The sequence below is a fragment of the Triticum dicoccoides genome, chromosome 1B (genome assembly GCF_002162155.2).
Source record: "Triticum dicoccoides isolate Atlit2015 ecotype Zavitan chromosome 1B, WEW_v2.0, whole genome shotgun sequence".
NCBI classification, from domain to species: domain Eukaryota; kingdom Viridiplantae; phylum Streptophyta; class Magnoliopsida; order Poales; family Poaceae; genus Triticum; species Triticum dicoccoides.
The window spans coordinates 288298608-288318887 of NC_041381.1; the positions used below are offsets into that span (position 1 = coordinate 288298608).

The window sequence follows — 20280 nt, forward strand, 5'->3', positions numbered from 1 at the left end:
TAACTGTATGAATAAGAACTGCTATTATATGTGTTAGAACTCGGATATGTGTGAAGTTCAGCTTAATATCTACACTGGCCATTATTTCTCTTTGCACACTGCAAACATCACATTTATAACTACACTCATTCTTCAAAGTTTTCCAGGTGTGATATTTACAGCTTTGGTGTTATCCTGTGGGAGCTAGCAACACTAAGAAAGCCATGGCATGGGATGAACCAAATGCAAGTTGTGGGCGCAGTTGGCTTCCAGGACCGACGGCTTGACATTCCAAAAGAAGTTGATCCTATAGTTGCATCAATTATACGTGATTGCTGGCAGAAGTAAGTTTTCTCAGTATAAGCTAAGTTCTTCTCTTTAAAGAAAAATCTTTACATGCAAACTTACATGTGTTTCTCTACCATCATTTTCATTTGCCAGGGATCCAAACTTGCGTCCTTCTTTCATCCAATTAACTAGCTACCTGAAGACATTGCAAAGGCTTGTAATCCCTTCACATCAGGAGACAGCGAGCAACCATGTACCCTATGAAATATCTTTATATCGGTGAACCGCACATCTACCCCGGGGTTGTCATCCATCAAGTGTGAATAAGCAGTAATTATGATTTTGTCACCATATTCGGGTCCAGTAGGCTGCAAATGCATGGCTTGATTGAGAGCCCCAGTCCCAGTCTAGATAGCCTTCACCCCGCTGTTGCAAGCAAAAGCTCTGCTGCGGGGTATGTACAGTACATATAGGTGGATAAGATGAAACAGCAAGAGGAGAAAACTATACCGTTCTACATTTAAGTGGAACTGTGGATTGTGGAGTGACAGGGAGAGGGAAATTTGTAACTGTGGGACGAGTTAGTTGCATCACAAATAAGCTGGCAATCTGGAGAAGTGTGCATTGCATTCCTTTCTGCCATACTGAAATAAAGGTCACTTCAGTTTGTGTTTTGGTTGGAAAGATACCAAGTAGTAGTAGTTGAAAATAAAAATACTCAATTTTATACGTCGAGGCTGTGCATTTAGTTAAAATTTGTTTCAAGCAGCTGTTTGTGTTTGATAATTCCTGAAATTCACATGTTTTGCATATTTTTCAATGCCATTCGAGGGTAATTGCACCGCAAGAATTCAGATAGTTTAGTGTACAACATTTTCCCACAGTTCTGGACAGTAATATTTTAAGGTATTGCGTAACAGTACCTATTACTAGAGTTAGGAATCCTCTCACTCATGAAGAGAATAAATTGCCAAGAGTATTAACTGCCTGTGTCTGTCTTCCAAGGGATATCAAACTGTATGATTCAAACGTACCTGCAATAAGTTCAGTAAATGTGATTAGGTTTAGGAACCCTAAACCCTAACCGTAGGATTGGTAACTGTTGCAAATGAGCAAATGAATGAATAGAGTAAATGTGAGACAATGTAGTTGTTGCGGGTCCGCACTATAGTATTGTGAACAGAAAGTACACACAAATACGAGCAAGGACATTAAGAAAGCCAAGCACCATGAAGGCCTTTATTTTGAAAGATTCAAAATTCAAAGAGTTTATTTTTAGAAAATGCTGAAAAGAAGTACACATGTATGCAAGGATGTAATGTGTGTGAAAAAATTCAGGATGAAACACCTTAAATTGCGAGCTGCAAAAAAAGAGTCACGGACTTCGAGGATCAACTGTACATATGCTGAAAAGCTTGAGATGTTTTTCTTTTTGCTCTCATTTTAGCGTATCTCATTGAGGATGAAAATTTGTACACATGTACATTATGCATCTAGGTACGTATTTATTTTCAGAATTTTTTGAAACTGAAAATTTTCAATTTTAAACTTTTCAAATTAAGCCCTCCATGGAGCTCGGTCTCCATTTGGGCCCACAAACACACACTACTGCACAGATCCCCAAATGCATGTTCGGCATTGGTGTTGGTAAGTGTTGCACTGGTGAGCACCCATGCAATACTCGTAGCAACACGCAACTGTTGTGGTTCATCATCAACGAAGGTAGTAGCACCCGAGATGGTTGGAAGGAGAGTAGGCAGTGCCACTGCATCTAAGCGCATGCGAGGAACATTGTTATCGGTATTTTGAGAACAAAAATTCTACTCTTTTAGGATGTCCTTTAGGATACAAGGGTTCTTGAGTAAAAGAACCTCCTCTAGTACAAACATAAGCATCAGACTTTCTAACATATCTTGCCATATCAGGCAATAAATCTTGTTGAGCACTCATCACTTGTTTAAGTTGAACTTGTATCATATCACAATGTTTAATAATACCTTTAACATCATGAGAGGTTCTCTCAAGATCTTGTAAATATTTAATAGCCATATTCAATTGCATTTGTATGTCCATATTAGATTGATGTTGTTTAATCACAATGTTATCAATTTCATCAAGCATAAATCAGGAGGTTTAGGATAAATAATACCACCTTCATCAAATTTATATAGAAAATGTACCTCAACCATAGGACTATGAGTAATAGGCTCACATAATTTTTCAATAGGAGGTAAAATTTTAACTTCTTCAGCCTTGATACTTTTCTCCCTAGCGCACTTCTTTGCTTCTTTCATATCTTCTCGACATAAGAAAAGCACACCTCTCTTCTTTTGAAGAGGTGAATGTTTAGGTTCAGGTTTCGAGATAATCCAATCACCATTATTCTTTGTTATATTTTCAACAATTCCATGGCTTCTTTTAATGACTTTCCCCTGAAAACACTCCCTGCACAACTATCTAGGTATGTCTTAGACTCAGAGGTTAGTCCATTAGAAAATATATCAAGTAATTCATTTTCCTTAAGAGGATGGCTAGGAACATTGCTTACAAGTATACAGAAAGCTCCCCCAAGCTTGAGGGTCTCTTCCTCAAGTTGAGTGAAATTTTGAATAGCATGAAAAGCTGCCAATCTTCATATGCAAAGGATACTATTTATCTATGAAAGTAGTAAATAAATCCCACCAAGTAGTGAAACTCTCAGATTTTAAACTATCATACCACTCCTTACCATTATATTTCAATCAAAAAGGGAAAAACTTAGTCATTAAATATTTCTTGTTCATACTTTTCTTAAAAAAAAACAGTAATAGTATCATCAAGTGCTTTTTCATTTTCATAGCCATGGAAAGAATCAAATTCAACCAAAGTAATTATTGTAGGATTAACAAAGAATTCATAAGCATCATCCTGTATGTATATAGGAGAATACCAAACTTAGGAACGAGACAAAAGTTATCTTTTAGTTGATTGTTCTTAAATATTTCAATAAGACGTTCGATTCCACCTGCATCATTATAAGCTAAGAATTCCCCAGTGAATTCTTCATTAAGTTATACAAGTGTAGTAGGTAAATTGGGAAGGTATCTTTTAGTAGGTCTAACAGATGGTGTTTCAAGATTTTTAGCATTTCCCTCTCTTTAGCTTTAGCAACATGAACATCTAAGATCTCCAACTGGAACAAAAGTATCAAACAAACTAGAAGCATCAAGTGTATCATCATAGTTTTCATCAGAAGCACAAGCAGTATCAATTATATGTGACATAGTAGTGTGAAGTACATGGATGTGGTGGTGGAGATGTGGTAATAACATGTGAATCATAAGCAGCTTGAGTACATAGAGCAGTACATTTTCTTGTAGTAGATGGGAGGATCACTGGTTTGAGATCCGGTTGTTCCCCCCTGGTGATGGATAACAAATTCAGCGACAAATAACTCTCCAAGTGAACTTATATGAATAGAGCTATGCTCCTCGACAAGGGCGCTGAAAAATAGTCTTGATATCTCACAAGTGTAGGGGATCAACAGTCTTCAAGGGAAATATTACAACCCAAAATTTATTGATTCGACAAATGGGGAGCCAAAGAACACTTATAAGCCTTAGCATTTGAGTTGTCAATTTGATCACACCTGAAAATAAATACTTCCTTGGCAACATTTATTAGTAGCAAAAGCAATGAAGTGAACGGAGCGGTGATTGCAAAGTACCAACGTAAGAAACAATTCTCAGCAGTTGCCAAGAACAAAAGTGACTTAAAGAAAGCAACAAGTACGGGAAGCGTAGGCATGGGTGAAATCATGTTGTAATATCTGTAACTCAACGTGATAACAAACTAGTCCCAATTCATCAATCATGTGTTGGCATGTATTTAGTATGTACTTGTACGTGCTTGTAGTAAGATTTTGCATAACATCTTTTGTCCTACTAGTCGTTTCAATGAGATCCCAATGTAAATTATGGGTAATTAAGGTACTCCTTCTACAAAGTACTGGAGCAAATCATTAACAATCAATGAATACATGTAATCCTCAAATCATAGTCATCCCCGTCGATGCCATGATAATTGTCACTTCAACGTCTAGGGTTCAGAACTATAGCAGGTGTATATAACTTGTAGATAAAGATCCAAATCACACACACACACACGCGTTTATGAAAACATAAAGTGTTCATATCTAAAATCATGGCACTCAGGCCCTAGTAGTTTTGGTAAGTGGAGGTTAAGGATTTTTTATAGAAAGCAATAGTAGTTTTGTCCTATCTTTGTATACAGGGGGATCTACTATATGCATATGACACACTAGTAAACCCCAGCTATTCGTAGCATACTGAGACACTTCTGGTACACCTGCGTCATAGTCTTGGACACAGAGGTACACTCTCTGGTAGTCCTATCACGTGTTCAACCCATCAAGTTTTAAATTTAAGAATAGGTGATGAGATCAAGGTGATAGTTCTCGACTAAGTTGCTCAAAGTTGTCCATAACCAAGGACACAACTAATCATGATCAATTTTATACACTTCGCAGAGGTTTGTGTACTTTACTCGTGAGATCTAGTCACATGCTTCTGCTACTAAGCTCATCTGTAGAGTAGCCAGGTATACCAGGATGAGACTTTTGGGAAGCAGTAGCCCATGCCACCAGGTGAACCCAGTCCAACCAACCATTTAACTACATCTGATGGTCCATTGGTCCAGGTTCCCACAAATTAGTTGGTCAAGACATATCCCATATTCACTTACGATTACAAAGGGATGCTACTCAATTTGGAACTCGTACAATCCCTTTGATACCTGGGCGACAGCACCCACCAATTTCACACTCGATGACCCAATCAATGCCAATCCCCCAAGATGGTTCATTAATTAAGTTCCTAGTAAGTATCCATCCAAATATAGTAACATGTAAACTAGTGTAGTTCCCACCCTGTTACATTGTAGCATGCTAAGCATTTCCTAAGGTTACAAGAACAAGGTAAAGAACCTATAGCTTTGCTACTAGGTATCATGTCTACAACATACAACAAATATTTCCCTAATCATGCATTCCTATTTGGGAAGTTCTACATGCAAGAAAATTATAGGTGATTGTTGGAAATATGCCCTAGAGGCAATAATATTGTGTTATTATATTTCCATGTTCACAATCGAGAGTTTATATTCTATACTATAACTGCTATGATCCCAGAATATGCACACGTGGAAAACTCATATGCACATGTGGAACGATAAACGGTAAAATAAGGTTCCTAGTCTCACCTCTAAGACTAGCTTAATTGTAACGATAGTCCTAAAACAACATTGAGAGTATGACGTTGGAAGAACAATCATATTGAATCAACCCAAACTTGTTTGTTATACTTTGAGATAATATCATCAGAAGTCAATTGTTATAACATGGGTGTTAATGTGTGGTTTAGTTCTTTGTACCATCAGAGTATCGTAGTCATTTCTTACTGTATGATGGACTTTGGGGTTCCTTAAACGCCATTTGTAACACGGTGATCATGACGACAACTTACAGGTTCATCAGAAAGTTTGACAAGGGACTAGATAGCTCGAGAGTGGAATTTGCTCCTCCGACGATGGAGAGATATTCTTAGGGCCCTCTCGGTGTGATGGCATACATCACCGTCTAGCCAGACATATGTGACTATGTCACGGGGATGCCGAAACATGTCAACAAGAAAGAAGAACTGATGTAGGGTGGAAACCTAGGGCCAATCTTTCACGATTTGGAGGTGATCCTACGACGAAAACGAAGAACACGAGGGGAAACACGAGGGGAAAACACTCGAATTGATGAGATCCAATCACACATATGCTAGATCCATGAACATAAAGAGTGATACAAGATCCAAACGCAACAAAGGATGATACAAGAGGCGGTAGTTCTTCTTTGTGAGGAGGTCTTGAGGGGTCTTCCCGTGAGGGGTCTTGAATCCACTTGGGGGATCTTCTCCGTAGAGGTCGTGAACTCCGATGGAGAAGTAATCAAGTGGATGAGCAAAGCTCTATCTCTCAAATGAGCTAATCCTTTTCTAACCCTAGGAAGAGGGAACAAGAGGAGTATATATAGTCTAAGTGGGTGAATGGGTACATGGGCCTCAGCCCTTTACTGCGCACAGACAGGGGAGTCGGACGTCCGGGCCTTCATGAAGTGCTGGATGTCCGGACTGGCGCCGGATGTCCAGGCGGTCGGGGCCGGTCTCGGTGCTCTCTGGATAGGCGGGGTCCATATTTCCGGGCTGGAGGCCAGATGTCCGGTGGCTCACGAAGAGCCGGATGTCCGGGCCTTTCGCTGGTTGTCTGGGCTGGTGGAGTCCAGCTTTGGTGGTGTTCTGTGATGGGCGCCGGATTTCCAGGCGGGGGCCGGATGTCCGGGGCCTGGGCCGGACGTCTGAGCCTTGTAACTCGATGGCTGGGCGGCTGCTGGTGGCACTCCAAGGGGCCGGATGTCCAGGGCTTAGGGCCGGATGTCCGGGGCTTAGCGCAGGATGTCTGGGCCCTGGAGACCTCTTCGGTTCCTTCCGTCGTTCCTCTTCATCCGTGACTTGGGGACTTGTTCATCTCCACGTGCATCTTCGAGAGGGCCTTCTTAGTACCTGATCATGCACAACATTCCCGACTTAGGTAGTAACCATATCTCGAGTGGATCATATGGAATATCACTAATGAAGGAAGTCACCTTGGTCTCGAGGGCTCTAGCTCGTGCTCATGTCATTGGTCCTCTTGGAACTTGTGAGACGATGGTAGGTCCATGGGGACATAGGATGCTCCTCATCATCTCCCCTCCTTGGGAAAGATCCAACCTCGGATCGAAATCCTCATCACCATGGTAGGGAGAGAGATCTTTGACATTGAATATGTCACTCACGGTGTACTTGTCGCGTGGTAAGTCGATCTTGTATGCATTGTTGTTGTAGCGCTCGAGCACCTTGAAGGGTCCGTCGGCTCGTGGTTGTAGCTTGGACTTGCGTTCGCTAGGGAAGCGTTCCTTGCGAAGGTGTATCCATATAGGATCTGCAATGTTGAATACCATGGGTTGCTAGTTGATGTTGAGCTTGGTCGCGAGTCGTTGTACTTGGCGCTCGATGGTGTGCCTTGGATCTTCATGTATCTTCTTGAGGTAGTTCACTCATGCACCCGCGTCCATGTTGATGCGCTCTTGTAGTGGTAGAGGAAGAATGTCCAATGGGGACAACGGGTTGAAACCGTAGACGACCTAGAAGGGAGACTTGTCGGTAGTCGAATGTCTTGCACGGTTGTAGGCGTACTCGGCGATGGGTAGACACTCCTCCCACTCCTTGATTCCGAGCTTGGCGCATAAGGTCTTCCAAAAATAGCTTAGGAACTTACGTCGCGGTCCGAAACAATCGTCTTTGGCACTCCATGTAGACGCAAGATTTCCCTACAAAAGATATTTGCAACATGTGAAGCATCATCTATCTTGTTGCATGGGATTAAATGAGCCATGTTAGAGAATCGGTCCACAACAACAAACACGAAATCTTTGCCATTTCGAGTTCTAGGCAAACCAAGCACAAAGTCCATACTAATATCTTCCCATAGGTGATACGGAATAGGAAGTGGCATATAGATACCATGGGATTGAGCTTTAGACATAGCTTTGCGACATGTAGAGCACCGGTGGGTGAAGCGTGAGATGTTGCAAACATCTTGGGCCAAAATTAGTTCTTGGAGAGCGTGGCGAATGTCTGGTCGCGTCCAACGTGTCCCAGAAGGCCTCCTCCATGATATTCTTGCAAAACTAACAAACGAAGAGAAGACTCGGGGATACATAGTTTGTTGGCTCTCATAAGATAATCATCGTTGATGTAATAGCGTTCCCAAGACGTATGCGTCAAACATTTGGCATAAGGAATAGCAAAAGTAGGATCATGCGCATACAATTCTTTTATGTGCTCAAAACCAATGACATTCAATTCAAGTTGGGTAATAAGCATGCATCTACGGGAAAGAGCATCAGCCACAACATTTTCCTTACCTTTAATATACTTGATGACATAAGGAAATGACTCAATGAATTCACTCCACTTAGCATGACACTTGTTCAACTTAGTTTGACCCTTAAGGTACTTAAGTGTTTCATGATCCATGTGAAGAATGAACTCATGAGGGCGGAGACAATGCTCCCAAACATGCAAGACTCTCACTAAAGCATATAACTCTTTGTCATATATGGGGTAGTTAAGTTGCGCCCCTGAAAGTTTCTCACTAAAGTAAGCTATGGGGCGCTTCTCTTGCATTAGACACCTCCTATGCCGTACCCACTAGTGTCGCAATAGATCTCAAATGGTTTGTCAAAGTCGGGTAATGCAAGCAAAGGGGCATGCGTAAGCAAATTCTTAAGCTCGTTGAATGTGGTATCTTGAGATGGTCCCCAAACAAAGCGTGCATTTTTCTTACTCAAGGCATGCAAAGGTAAAGCGATGGTGCTAAAATCCTTCACAAATCGATGATAAAATCCAGCTAAGCCAAGAAAACTACACACTTGTCACAAGTTTGTTGGTTGGGGGCCAAGTTTTAATAACATTGATCTTAGATTCATCTACATGAACACCCTTAGAGGACACAACGAAATCCAAGAAAACAAGCTTAGAAACACCAAAAAGGCATTTGTCATATTAGCATAAAGGCGCTCTTTCCTAATGGGTTGCAACACGGTTCTAAGATGGGTGACATGACCTTTGAGAGATTTGCTAAACACAAGAATATCGTCAAAATAGATCACAACAAATACGCCAATGTATGGGCGGAGAACAAAATGCATCACACACATAATGGTGCCAGGTGCTTCGGATAAGCCCATGGGCATGACTAACCATTCATACAAGCCAAACTTGGTTTTGAAAGCGGTTTTCCATTCGTCACCTTCTTGGATGCGTACTTAATAGTAGCCACTTTTAAGATCAATTTTAGAGAAAATAGTGGCTCCGCCAAGCTCATCTAACTTATCATCAAGGCGTGGAATAGGATATCTATAGCGAACGGTAATAGCATTGATAGGACGACAATCAGAACACATGTGATATGTACTATCTTTCTTGGGAACAAGGATTACTAGGACAACACATGGGCTCAAGCTTTCTCGTACATGGCCATTATCGATGAGTTGTTGAACTTGTCGATGGATCTCCTTGGTTTCCTCGGGGTTGAAACGGTATGGTGCCTTGTTAGGAAGAGGTGCTTCGGGGATGAGGTCAATGCGGTGTTTGATGACTCGAGAGGAGGTAGACCCGGAGGTAGATCATCGAGGAATACATCTTGGAATTCCTGCAATAGAGAAGATCCCACTAAAGCTGGATTGTGAGAGGTGTTAGTTTTTGTTACCTCGTCCTTGCACAAAAGGACATAGTGCATAACACTTGACGGGTTCTCACACACTTATCTCATCTCATTTTTGGTGGCAAATAGTACAATGTTTTCTTGTCGCTCATCGTGGAGGCACTCATTTTGGGATTGTGGCTCTCACTTCCCTTTGGGTGGCTCACTGTCTCACTATTCTCTCCATGATGGGTGGCTTGCTTGTCGGTGATCACTTGACTTGGTGACATAGGCCGTAGCACGTACTCCTTTCCCTTCATCTTGAAGCTATAGTGGTTTGTTCGCCCGTCGTGGATGACTTCACGGTCAAACTACCATGGTCGTCCAAGTAGGAGGTGGCAAACGGACATAGGAACAACGTCAAACTCCAATGTGTCTTCGTATGCCCCAATCTTGAAGGAGACTTGTACCATGTGTTCCACTTGAATTGTGCCGGAGTCGCTAAGCCATTGGACCTTGTAGGGATGCAGGTGCTTCATCTTGACCAATTGGAGCTTGGAGCATAGTTCTTCACTTGCCATGTTATGGAAACTTCCTCCATCTATGATGACCTTCACGGACCTTCCATTGATGCCCGCCTTGGTGTGGAAGATATGGCATCTTTGGTCTTCATCTTGTTGGTGTTGAAGTGTCAAGACCTTGGAGACAACGAGAGCGGGGCTCGAATCTTCTTTACAAAAGACTTGATCAGCTCCATCTTCGTTGATGCGCCAGTGCATGGCCACGTGCTCAAGGGCTTCCATTTCTTCTTCACTCATGGAGTCATAGGTGTCGTCATCATTGAGGATCATGGTACACTTGTAGGTACCACTATAAAAAAATACACTTCCATGATGATACATGTTTGCCACAGTAGGTCACGTTTTCTGTCATGCATGTACATCCATGATGATTTTATGACAGAATCAAGATAGTCATACCTGTGCCGTCATAGAAGTGTTCCATGACAATACCAAAATTATCATCAGGGAAGTGTCCATTTCCATGATGATAAATGGCGTGTCATGGAAGTGTTTTAATCAAGGGTAACCGACACGTGGCACCATCGTAACGGGTCGCCGTTAAGCTATCGGGTTTCGGTTTGGATCCGATAACCCGTTAACAGCCCCAACCAATGGGGATTTTTCATGTGTAAAATTCTCATTCGCCGGAGGATCCACGTGTCGGATCAGCGTTGGGACAGTTGTCATCCACTCATTGTACGAGAGGCGCATATGTTGGCACGTGGCAAGGCCCAACAGTGGCCATTTAGGTGAAAGAGGCCGACCCAGTCAAAATTAGCAGTCCATCCCATATAGGGCCTACTTGTGTCTGGTCCATTTAAGCCCACTGCCCACACGAGATGTGCCAATTCGGCCCGTCAATGGCCCATTAACTATTTGACACCATTGCAACCCATCATTAGTTCGAGCCCGTTAACAGCCCGCTATATACTTGGGTTCAATATCGGCCCCATGTGGTTTCGGGCTTTTAACGACCCATTCAAGGGATGCACCAATTTTCAAGATGTACGTCTATTTGCCTTTTAGCGACCCATTTAAGTGTTGGGCCAATTTCCAGCCCGGTTTGTCTTTCAGCCTATTAACAGCCCATAAATGAGTTGGGCCATTTGTAGTTGGACCTGAGTTTTTGCCTCTTAATGGCCCATGCTCTTCATGACCAATACCAGCCCGGTTTCTCTTTCGGCCTGCTAAAGGCCCACAACATAGTTGGGCCATATAAAGTCCGACCTGACTTTCGGCCTATTAGCGGCCCATGCTATTCATGGTCCAGTATGATCCCGCTGTCTCTTTCGGCCTGCTAAAGGCCCAAAATACAACTAGGCCATAAATAGCCCGACCTTAGTATCAGCCTGTTAACATCCCGTGAAGTTGAATCGGCCCACTTATTGCCCGCTTCGATATCGGCCTGTTAACGACCGGGAGGTAACATGGCCGATCATTAACTGTTGGCTCGTTTCAATTATAGCGGCCCAATGGTGCTTTCGGCCTGGTTACGGCCCATTAACTTAATGTCCCCGCTAAAGTTCGAACATGTCAGTTGGCCCAATTAGATAACGTCGATTCTGGTCCAGCTATAATTTCAGCCCATTACGACGAGCAATTATGGACAGGACAAAAACCGATCAATCAAAGGCCTATGAGAACTTTGGCCCATGCGAGCCCATTAGGGAAGCCCGTTAAGGGCAGTGGGCCGCTTCCTTCATATATGGCCCATGACTGTTCATGCTAACTAATAATTTCACTACTTTTTTGCCTTCCTAGCGACCAGTTAGCTGGAATGCGAGGCGCGCTAAGAAAATATACGACATACAAGGAAAAACGTTGCACATCCAACATATATTACAGGAAATTACATCCACTGGGCAATCAAAGATTGATGCCAGTGCAAATAAATGAGCAAAACTTAACAATCTACAACCTCACAATTTGCAACCTCTGCGAAGATGACACCCATAAGAATGTGAGCAAGTTCTTCCTTCTTTGCTACATTGTCTCTGAAAACATTGATCAGTTGTTGTTGCGCAGGAATGTGCACCTCCGATTCCTCCATGATTTCCATGATTACTTCAGCCAGTAATTCGTTCACAAACATAATTTTTTTCTGTTGGATTCGAGACAAAGGAAACTCAACAGATTCAGATGGCGATTTTGGCAGGTTTGCATTATTGATAGTGGAGAGTGTCTCGACCACTGCATCATAACATAAATTAGGAGGGGAACCGAACATATTAATCAAGAGTTATTGCCATATTACCTGGCCTAGATTTATTGGAAAGAAACAATGGGGTTGCTTTGCTATTTTCAGAGTTTGTCTTCTTATCTTCAACAACATGCACCAAATTAACACATTAGCATTGCTATCATTGGCCAGGTCAGATAATAGGAAAGCAACATTGACAGAACGAACGTTTGGGCAACCAAACCACACCAGCCTACACCAAATTAACACAATATAGCACAGCTATCATCAGCCAGGTAAGGTAATAGGAAAGCAACATTGACACAATGAATGATTGGGCATGATATGAGATAGTACACTCATGCAGCTCAATATGAAAAACTACCAGGCAGTTTTCCTTACAAAATGAACATTGTCGCCTTTAATTATACATTTTGCTACAAGTAAATTTAGATCATATAAAGGTTGGATTCACGCCGACTAACAAAATACATGCTGATGTAAAAATTTAGTGATATACAACAGGTACTTACATTAGCATTGGAGCACAGAGAATTCCCGCAAGATACTTTCCTGGAACATGATCCCAGTTTAGAAAGTCTTCTATCCTTTAAGCTTATTTCCTAAAAGAGAGATGGGTAAGAAACATGTAGAAAATATGATCTGAATGCTATAAAATTTCATGATGTGAGGATACGCACACACTTCTTAGAATGTAGTTGACATATTTTTGCTGGACTGGTGTGGACTAGTTCTTTGGCCACTTGAATCTGCTTATTATCAATAGGAATTGGGTTTCTCTGTGCTGGAGAAGTATCTATGAACACTGGAGTTGGTTTACTATCTCCTGACGTTTCGATCTTTTGCAAAGACCTTGTTTGTAACCCTTCAGATTCTAACATAACCGTCTTCCCCTTGCATGCCTTATAGAGAAGAATGGTGCTTCAGTTATAAAACATGCTACAACAGAGAGATGGAATAGGTACTGAAGAATAGAAAGGCATGACATATTGACATATATTCCCTCCATCCGGAAATAAATGGATGTGTCTAGGCATATTTCAGTTCTAAATACATCCATTTTTATCCATTTCCGCGACATGTAATCCGGACGGAGGAGTATGATGTAAGAGCTAGGAATACGACAGGACAATAGAGTAAAAGAACACTAGTTGAATGTAAAACTGTATGATAGCAGAATACATACAGAAAAACACTAAGGCAACATATGCGTGTATGATTGGGAAACTAAGATGGCATTGCAACATACCACTAGAACAACTCTTCAATGTAAAAAGAACATGTTACGGTAGACAGATGAAGTACATACTGATGAATAACAATGCATAAGATATTCAGAAGCATGATGTCCAAACTAAGCGGATGGCATTGCGACAGAGTAGAATGAAAGTACTTGAATTTGAAAACATGTTATCATGAATGGAATATGTACTGAAAAACAGGAAGGCATGACATATTTACATGCATGATCACCAGGCTAAGCACATGGCATTACAACAGAGTAGATGCACTCCAGGACATTATATGCATGCTGTACCCATATCACAGGCCAAGTTAGAGCAAGGACCTTGTGGAGTGAATAGGATTCAACATCTTTCTGCAAGTCTTCTGAAGAACTTCCTTTACATGTTCCATCATATTGGGTATCATTGACGTCAAGTTTGTTGGCCATTGCATTGCTCCGTGAGGTTCTTGTGGAGACAACTAGTAGTTAGATTTATGTAATGAGTGCCTGTAGGAGACGACATAAATAGTAGGACTGGGCTTAACTAGCAGCAATAGGTCTCAAAAACTAAAGGGAGAACACAGATGAAAGCTACAGAATATGTATCATTTGTACTCGAGATTAACTAGATGGCACACAAAAATATTAAAGAACAACATAGGTAATACTAGAACTGGTATAATCACCAGCCTGTGGGATAACATTGGCTGATGGATGATAACTATGGAACATCGTTACCTAAAGAAAAGTCTCTTATCTGAACTATGGAGGGTTAACTCCTGAACAAGACTCTTAAGAGATCAACATGAATATATAGTGAAATGTGATAATCTATTTTCCATGCTTAGACGAATAACAAAGCCATAAATGTTGCACACAAGTAAGATGAGGGTACAACCTATTTGGCCGCCATCCATAGGAGTGAGCATCATGTGCTGACTTGTCGATGGCCCTGCAGTTGTTGTGGCGGTTCATGTCGGGCACTCACATTCGATGCAGGGAACTATTGAGTGGGGACTATAGCTGCCTTCTGGTGTAAGCTTCCCTTGTTGGAGCAGTTGCGGTGAGAAGGAAGATGGTGTGGCTGAAGATGTAGAAAACACAATATGTTAAGAATGACACATATCTCTGATCTGAAGAAATACCCTAAGAGATCAATAGTAAGGTACGAGAGTGGTCACACGTCTGTTGACTGAGAACTAAATTGGGGTCACACGATTTTATTTTATTATGGTACTATCCGATCTACACCAGATGGCTTGATGGCCGTCTTTTGCCTCCCGGCTGACACTATTTAGAATCTTCCCAGAAGAGCCAGTGACCACCAACAGAGCAGCCTGCCTCCGTCGTCCCTGGTCGCGAGAGCTTCGACGAAAACCCCGCTAGCCGCCCCACCGCACTGCCGTGGTTGTGCCGCCCCCGGCTAATCCACAAAGACTCGCCATCATCCAGATCCAGCGGCGGCAGTACCTTCAACCCACGCAACTCTAAGATAGCCACCTAAGCGCTGCTTCCATGGCAAACTTGCGCCCCTGCACCCTTATGTTAGACACCAGCCAACCGGCAGCCTAGGAGCTCCGCCGCCTCGAGGGGTGCTGCTTCCCATTGGGAATTGATTGGCCCAGAATAAAAATTCAGACAACTAACGCCTAAATAAAGTGATTTAAGATGAGTGTACGACCTATCTTGTGGCCTGGTGAAGTAGGCAGCTCCAGCTGCCGAGGCGGTGAGGCCGACGTGATTGCGGTGGCTACCGGCGGCAGGAAAGCAGAGATGTCACGATGGTCGATGGCTACAGGGAAGCAGCATCGGGGCCCTAGATGCTTCCGAAGTTGGAGCCACTCCGACACCATGCACAACAGTGGGGGTGAATCGGCTCCGGGATGGTTCACGCGACCGTCGTTGAGGCAGCTCCAGCAGCACGGAGTAAGAGGCACACGTCCCAGTGCACGACGGCAAACGGACAACGTCTCCGGCATTGGGGAGGAGGGCGGTAGTGAATTTGGTGTGGTGGGGGGCATGGAGGAGGGGCTGAGTTTTCACGGCTGGGGAGAAGGGAGCTTCCGATGAGAAGGTGATTTGGCGTCCTTGATGTATGAATGGGGAATTGGGAGGGGGAACCATGTCTTACAAACGCATTTGTCTGAAATGTGTGTGTGTGTGTGGGGGGGGAGAGTTACAATTCTACCCCTGCCTTTACGCTTCTGGGCTTGGGTCTGTGTACTAAGGGTCGGGGATAGTAGAGTAACTTTGCTTCTCCCAAATAGTGGGCACGAGCGATTTCGGGAAAGGAGGGCGTGTTTTGAAATAGTGGGCGCAAGTGATTTCGAGCGAGGAGGGCTTGTTTTGAAATAGTCCGCGTGAGCAATTTTGAGCGAGGAGAGGGTGTTTTGCCGCCCATGGTTTATGAATTATTCGGCACCTGTCATTTCGGCCGAGGAGAAGGCGTGCTTGGATGAAGTTACGAACCTACCCTAGATGTACAATGGGCCAATGGATGCGCGTCCCACATAGGCCAGTAATTTTGCGTCTCCCATTTATTTGCTCGGGCGAATTCCACCGAGCAGGGGGTGAGGGAGTCCTGGACAAAGGGGTCCTCGGACAGCCGGACTATATACTTTGGCCGGACTGCTGGACTATGAAGATACAAGATTGAAGACTTCGTCCTGTGTCCGGATGGGACTCTCCTTTGCGTGGAAGGCAAGCTTGGCAATTCGGATATGTAACTTTCCTTCTCTGTAACCGACTCTGTGTAACCCTAGCCCCCTCCAGTGTCTATATAAACCGGAGGATTTAGTCTGTAGGACAACAACAATCATAATCATAGGCTAGCTTCTAGGGTTTAGCCTCTATGATCTCATGGTAGATCAACTCTTGTAATACTCATATCATCAAGATCAATCAAGCAGGAAGTAGGGTATTACCTCCATCGAGAGGGCCCGAACCTGGGTAAAACATCGTGTCCCCTGCCTCCTGTTACCATTGGCCTTAGACACACAGTTCGGGACCCCCTACCCGAGATCCGCCGGTTTTGACACCGACATTGGTGCTTTCATTGAGAGTTCCACTGTGCCGTCCCGATAAGGCTTGATGGCTCGCCTCGTTGTCGAGGACAACATCACCTCCGGAGGATCCCTGGCTGTAGGCCAAACTCTCTGGCTGGGCGGTTTCGTCATGGCCGCCCGTTCGGCCGCCGTGCCGATGATGACTTCTCATGTCATCAAGAACAACCTCCACGTCAGCCCAGAATTCACCGAGTAGATGGATCCAATGGAGCTCTCCTCCCTAAACGAGCTCTTGGATTGTATTGCCACCCTGGGAGTCACTACGGACTATGATCAGATTGGGCTTAAACCCGACCTAAGGGAGATTAACTCTCCGCCGGTCACACATCAGATAGCGGTGGTGGAGGAATAAAACGACAATTCTTCCTCTATTTTGAGGATGAACTATGTCCGGATTCCCAAGCTCTCTGAGCCGGATACCCATCTACGGGAGGATGTGGCCCAGGCTCCGAACTTAGAATCGGGCAACGGGCCACAAATATTGGGCAACATCCAGGAGCCCGAGCTGCCAAGCTTGGGAGCTCCTTCGCCCCTGGGTCCCAGATTGGGTCAAGATGTGGACTTAAGTCTACCCACCCACCCAGACACAAGTGATCTTTCCCACATCAGACAAGAGCCCCAAGAGACAGTACACCACTTCTGGGCCAGATTCCTCCTTGTAATGAGCAAGGTTAAGGACTGTCACGAGGAAGACGCAATTTCATTCTTTTGCAAAAAATGCACGGACAAGGGAATTCTCAACGCCATAAGTCGCCGTGACATAGCACACTTTGCCGACTTGGCGGCCATAGTACAGAAGTACTGTGCGATGGAAAGCGCCTGGAAAACCCAAACAAAATTCTGGGATCCTCTGGCCCTAACTAAACCCCTCGTCCGAACGAAAAGGGTGCGCTCTCGCAAGTCACCCAACCCAATTACAAAGAAGCCAAAGCCCACTACAGGGCGTGGAACCGTACAGGAGGGATGGCTCAATAGGCCATGCAAAATTCACAGCACACCAGACACCATACCAACACACAGCCTTAGAGCATGTTGGATACTCCAGCAGGTGGCCAAGAGCGGCGAGGACCTTCTCATCAATATCAGAGCACCATCCTGCAGAAAACAACAATACAGTACTGACCATCTTCGAGACTTTTGCCTCAAAAAACAGGCGCAAGCAAGCACTCCGCAGCCTCGCCGAAGTCTGCCACGTTGCAGCAATAAACCCGTGGAACAATACGACCATAACCTTCAACGCCAACGACGAACCTCAATTCCGAACAGTCTGAGCACCAACCGCTTTGGTCCTTAGTCCAATCATGGACGGATTCCGGTTTACTAAAGTTCTCATGGACGGCGGCAGCGGATTAAACCTCATCTATGAGGAAACTCTTAACAAAATAGAAATAGATAAGAGCCGCATTAAGCAAAGCAGCACGACATTCAGAGGAATCATCCCTAGTTGGGAGGCACGATGCATAGGGAAAATCACACTGGATGTGGTATTCGGCACCCCGGAGAATTATAGGTCCGAAGAAATCACATTCCAAGTGGCCCCGTTTAGCAGTGGATACCACGCCCTCTTGGGGTGAGACACATTCACAAGTTTGCAAGCTATACCCCCCTACGGGTACATGAAGCTCAAGATGCCCGGGCCCAATGGAATCATCACTCTAGCCAGTGATCCGGACATAGCACTCCGCGCCAAAAATAAAACTGCCGCACTAGCCCTAGAGGCACTACCCGAAGCCCTAGCGGCTGAAGAGTTAACTGCGCTATGCTCCGCAGTAGACAGGGACGATGTGATACTCGACAAATGACCCAAGTCCACCTCTTTTAAACTAGCAGGCAAAATAGTCAAATTCCAGGTCCACCCAACGGACCCTACAAAAATAGCATCCATTGGGGCACAGCTGAACCCCACAATAGATGCTGCACTATGAGAGTTCTTGTGCGAGAATTGGGACATTTTCGCCTGGCATCCTTCAGACATGCCAAGTATCCCATGCAGGCTGGCCGAACATAGCCTAAGCATACTAAAGGGATACAAGCCGGTTAAGCAGACCCTTCGACGCTTTTCAGAACCCAAGCGACAAGCCATGGGAGAAGAGCTAGCCAAGCTACTCGAAGCCGGATTCATCAGAGAAATAAAACATCCGGACTGGCTAGCAAACCTGGTGATGGTACCAAAGAAGGACAAATCCTTGCGCCTATGTGTCGATTTCAAAGACCTTAACAAGGCTTGCCCTAAGGATCCCTTCCCCCTCCCCCGTATCGATCGAATTATCGACACTACCGCAGGACACGACTCATTGTGTTTCCTCGACGCATACTCCGGATACCATCAAATCAAGATGGCGGAGTCCTATCAAGCCGCAATGGCATTTATCACTCCATACGGTCCCTTCTGTTTTAACACCATGCCTTTCGGGCTCAAAAACGCTGGTGCAACCTATCAACGCATGATTCAGACATGCCTGGAAACACAAATCGGCAAAACAGTGGAGGTTTATGTAGATGATGTGGTCATCAAAACCAGACACGTCGAATCATTAATAGACGACTTGAGGCTTACGTTCGACAATCTCCGAACATATGACATTAAGCTCAACCCGGAAAAATGCGTTTTTGGCATACCAGCCAGAAAACTCTTGGGCTTTATTGTTTCCAATAGAGGAATCGAAGCAAACTCGGCTAAAATCCGAGCTCTGTCACAGTTGGCTAGCCCAACAAACCTCAAGCAAATCCAGAAACTAACTGGATGCGTGGCTGCCCTAAGCCGCTTTATCTCCCCATTAGGAGAAAAGGCGCTACCCCTTTATCGCCTTCTTCGATGCATCGAACACTTCGAGTGGACGGATGCGGCTACGACTGGGCTGGAGGAAATAAAAGCCCTCTTGGCCACCAATCCAATTCTGGCAGCGCCAAATGTCGGCGAACCCATGCTGCTATACATAGCTGCAACACACCAGGTTGTAAGCGTAGTGCTCGTCGTCGAACGAGAGACAGATGGACATAAATTCCCACTACAAAAGCCGGTATACTACGTATCCACTGTCCTCACTCCATGGAAGTCATGGTACCCACATTATCAAAAGATAGCATACACGGTCTTCATGGCATCCTGAAAACTACGACACTACTTTCAAGAGTGTTCAATCACGGTGGCCTCCAAAGTACCACTCAATGACATAATAAATAACCGCGATGCCACGGTCCGGATTGCAAAATGGGCTATTGAGCTTCTCCCGTTCGACATAACATACAAACCACGGCGGGCCATTAAGTCACAAGTACTGGCTGACTTTGTCGCCGAATGGACAGAAGCCAAACTCCCTAAAGAGTATGGTGCGTACTCCAATTGGATCATGCACTTTGACGGCTCTAAGATGCTAGCTGGTCTAGGGGCTGGCGTCATCCTGACGTCCCCCACCGGAGATATAGTCCAATATGTACTCCAAATACTTTACACAAATTCCAAAAATGCAGCTGAGTATGAGGCATTGTTGCACGGTCTTCGGATGGCAGTCTCCATGGGCATTCAACGTCTAGAAGTACGCAGGGATTCAAATCTCGCAGTATCTTAAATAAATGGAGACTTTGACGCCAAGGACCCGAAAATGGCGGCCTACCGTAATGCCGTTCTCAAAATGTCAGTTCGATTCAAGGGGCTTGAATTCCACCATGTGG

General features: G+C 44.3%; 1 protein-coding gene across 2 annotated transcripts in view; it reads left to right on the forward strand.

Moving 5' to 3' along the window:
* The window catches only part of LOC119331510 (serine/threonine-protein kinase EDR1-like), an 18446-nt gene extending 17450 nt beyond the window's left edge, over window positions 1-996 (forward strand). The window contains exons 12-13 of one of the 2 annotated variants that reach the window (XM_037604676.1): window positions 147-323; window positions 421-996. In XM_037604676.1, coding sequence (XP_037460573.1) covers window positions 147-323; window positions 421-550 — 307 coding nt within the window. In that variant the 3' untranslated portion in view covers window positions 551-996. Of the gene's footprint in view, window positions 1-138; window positions 324-420 lie in introns of those variants that run through there. The other variant, XM_037604683.1, reaches the window with a different exon arrangement.
* The last annotated feature ends 19284 nt before the right edge of the window (window positions 997-20280 follow it).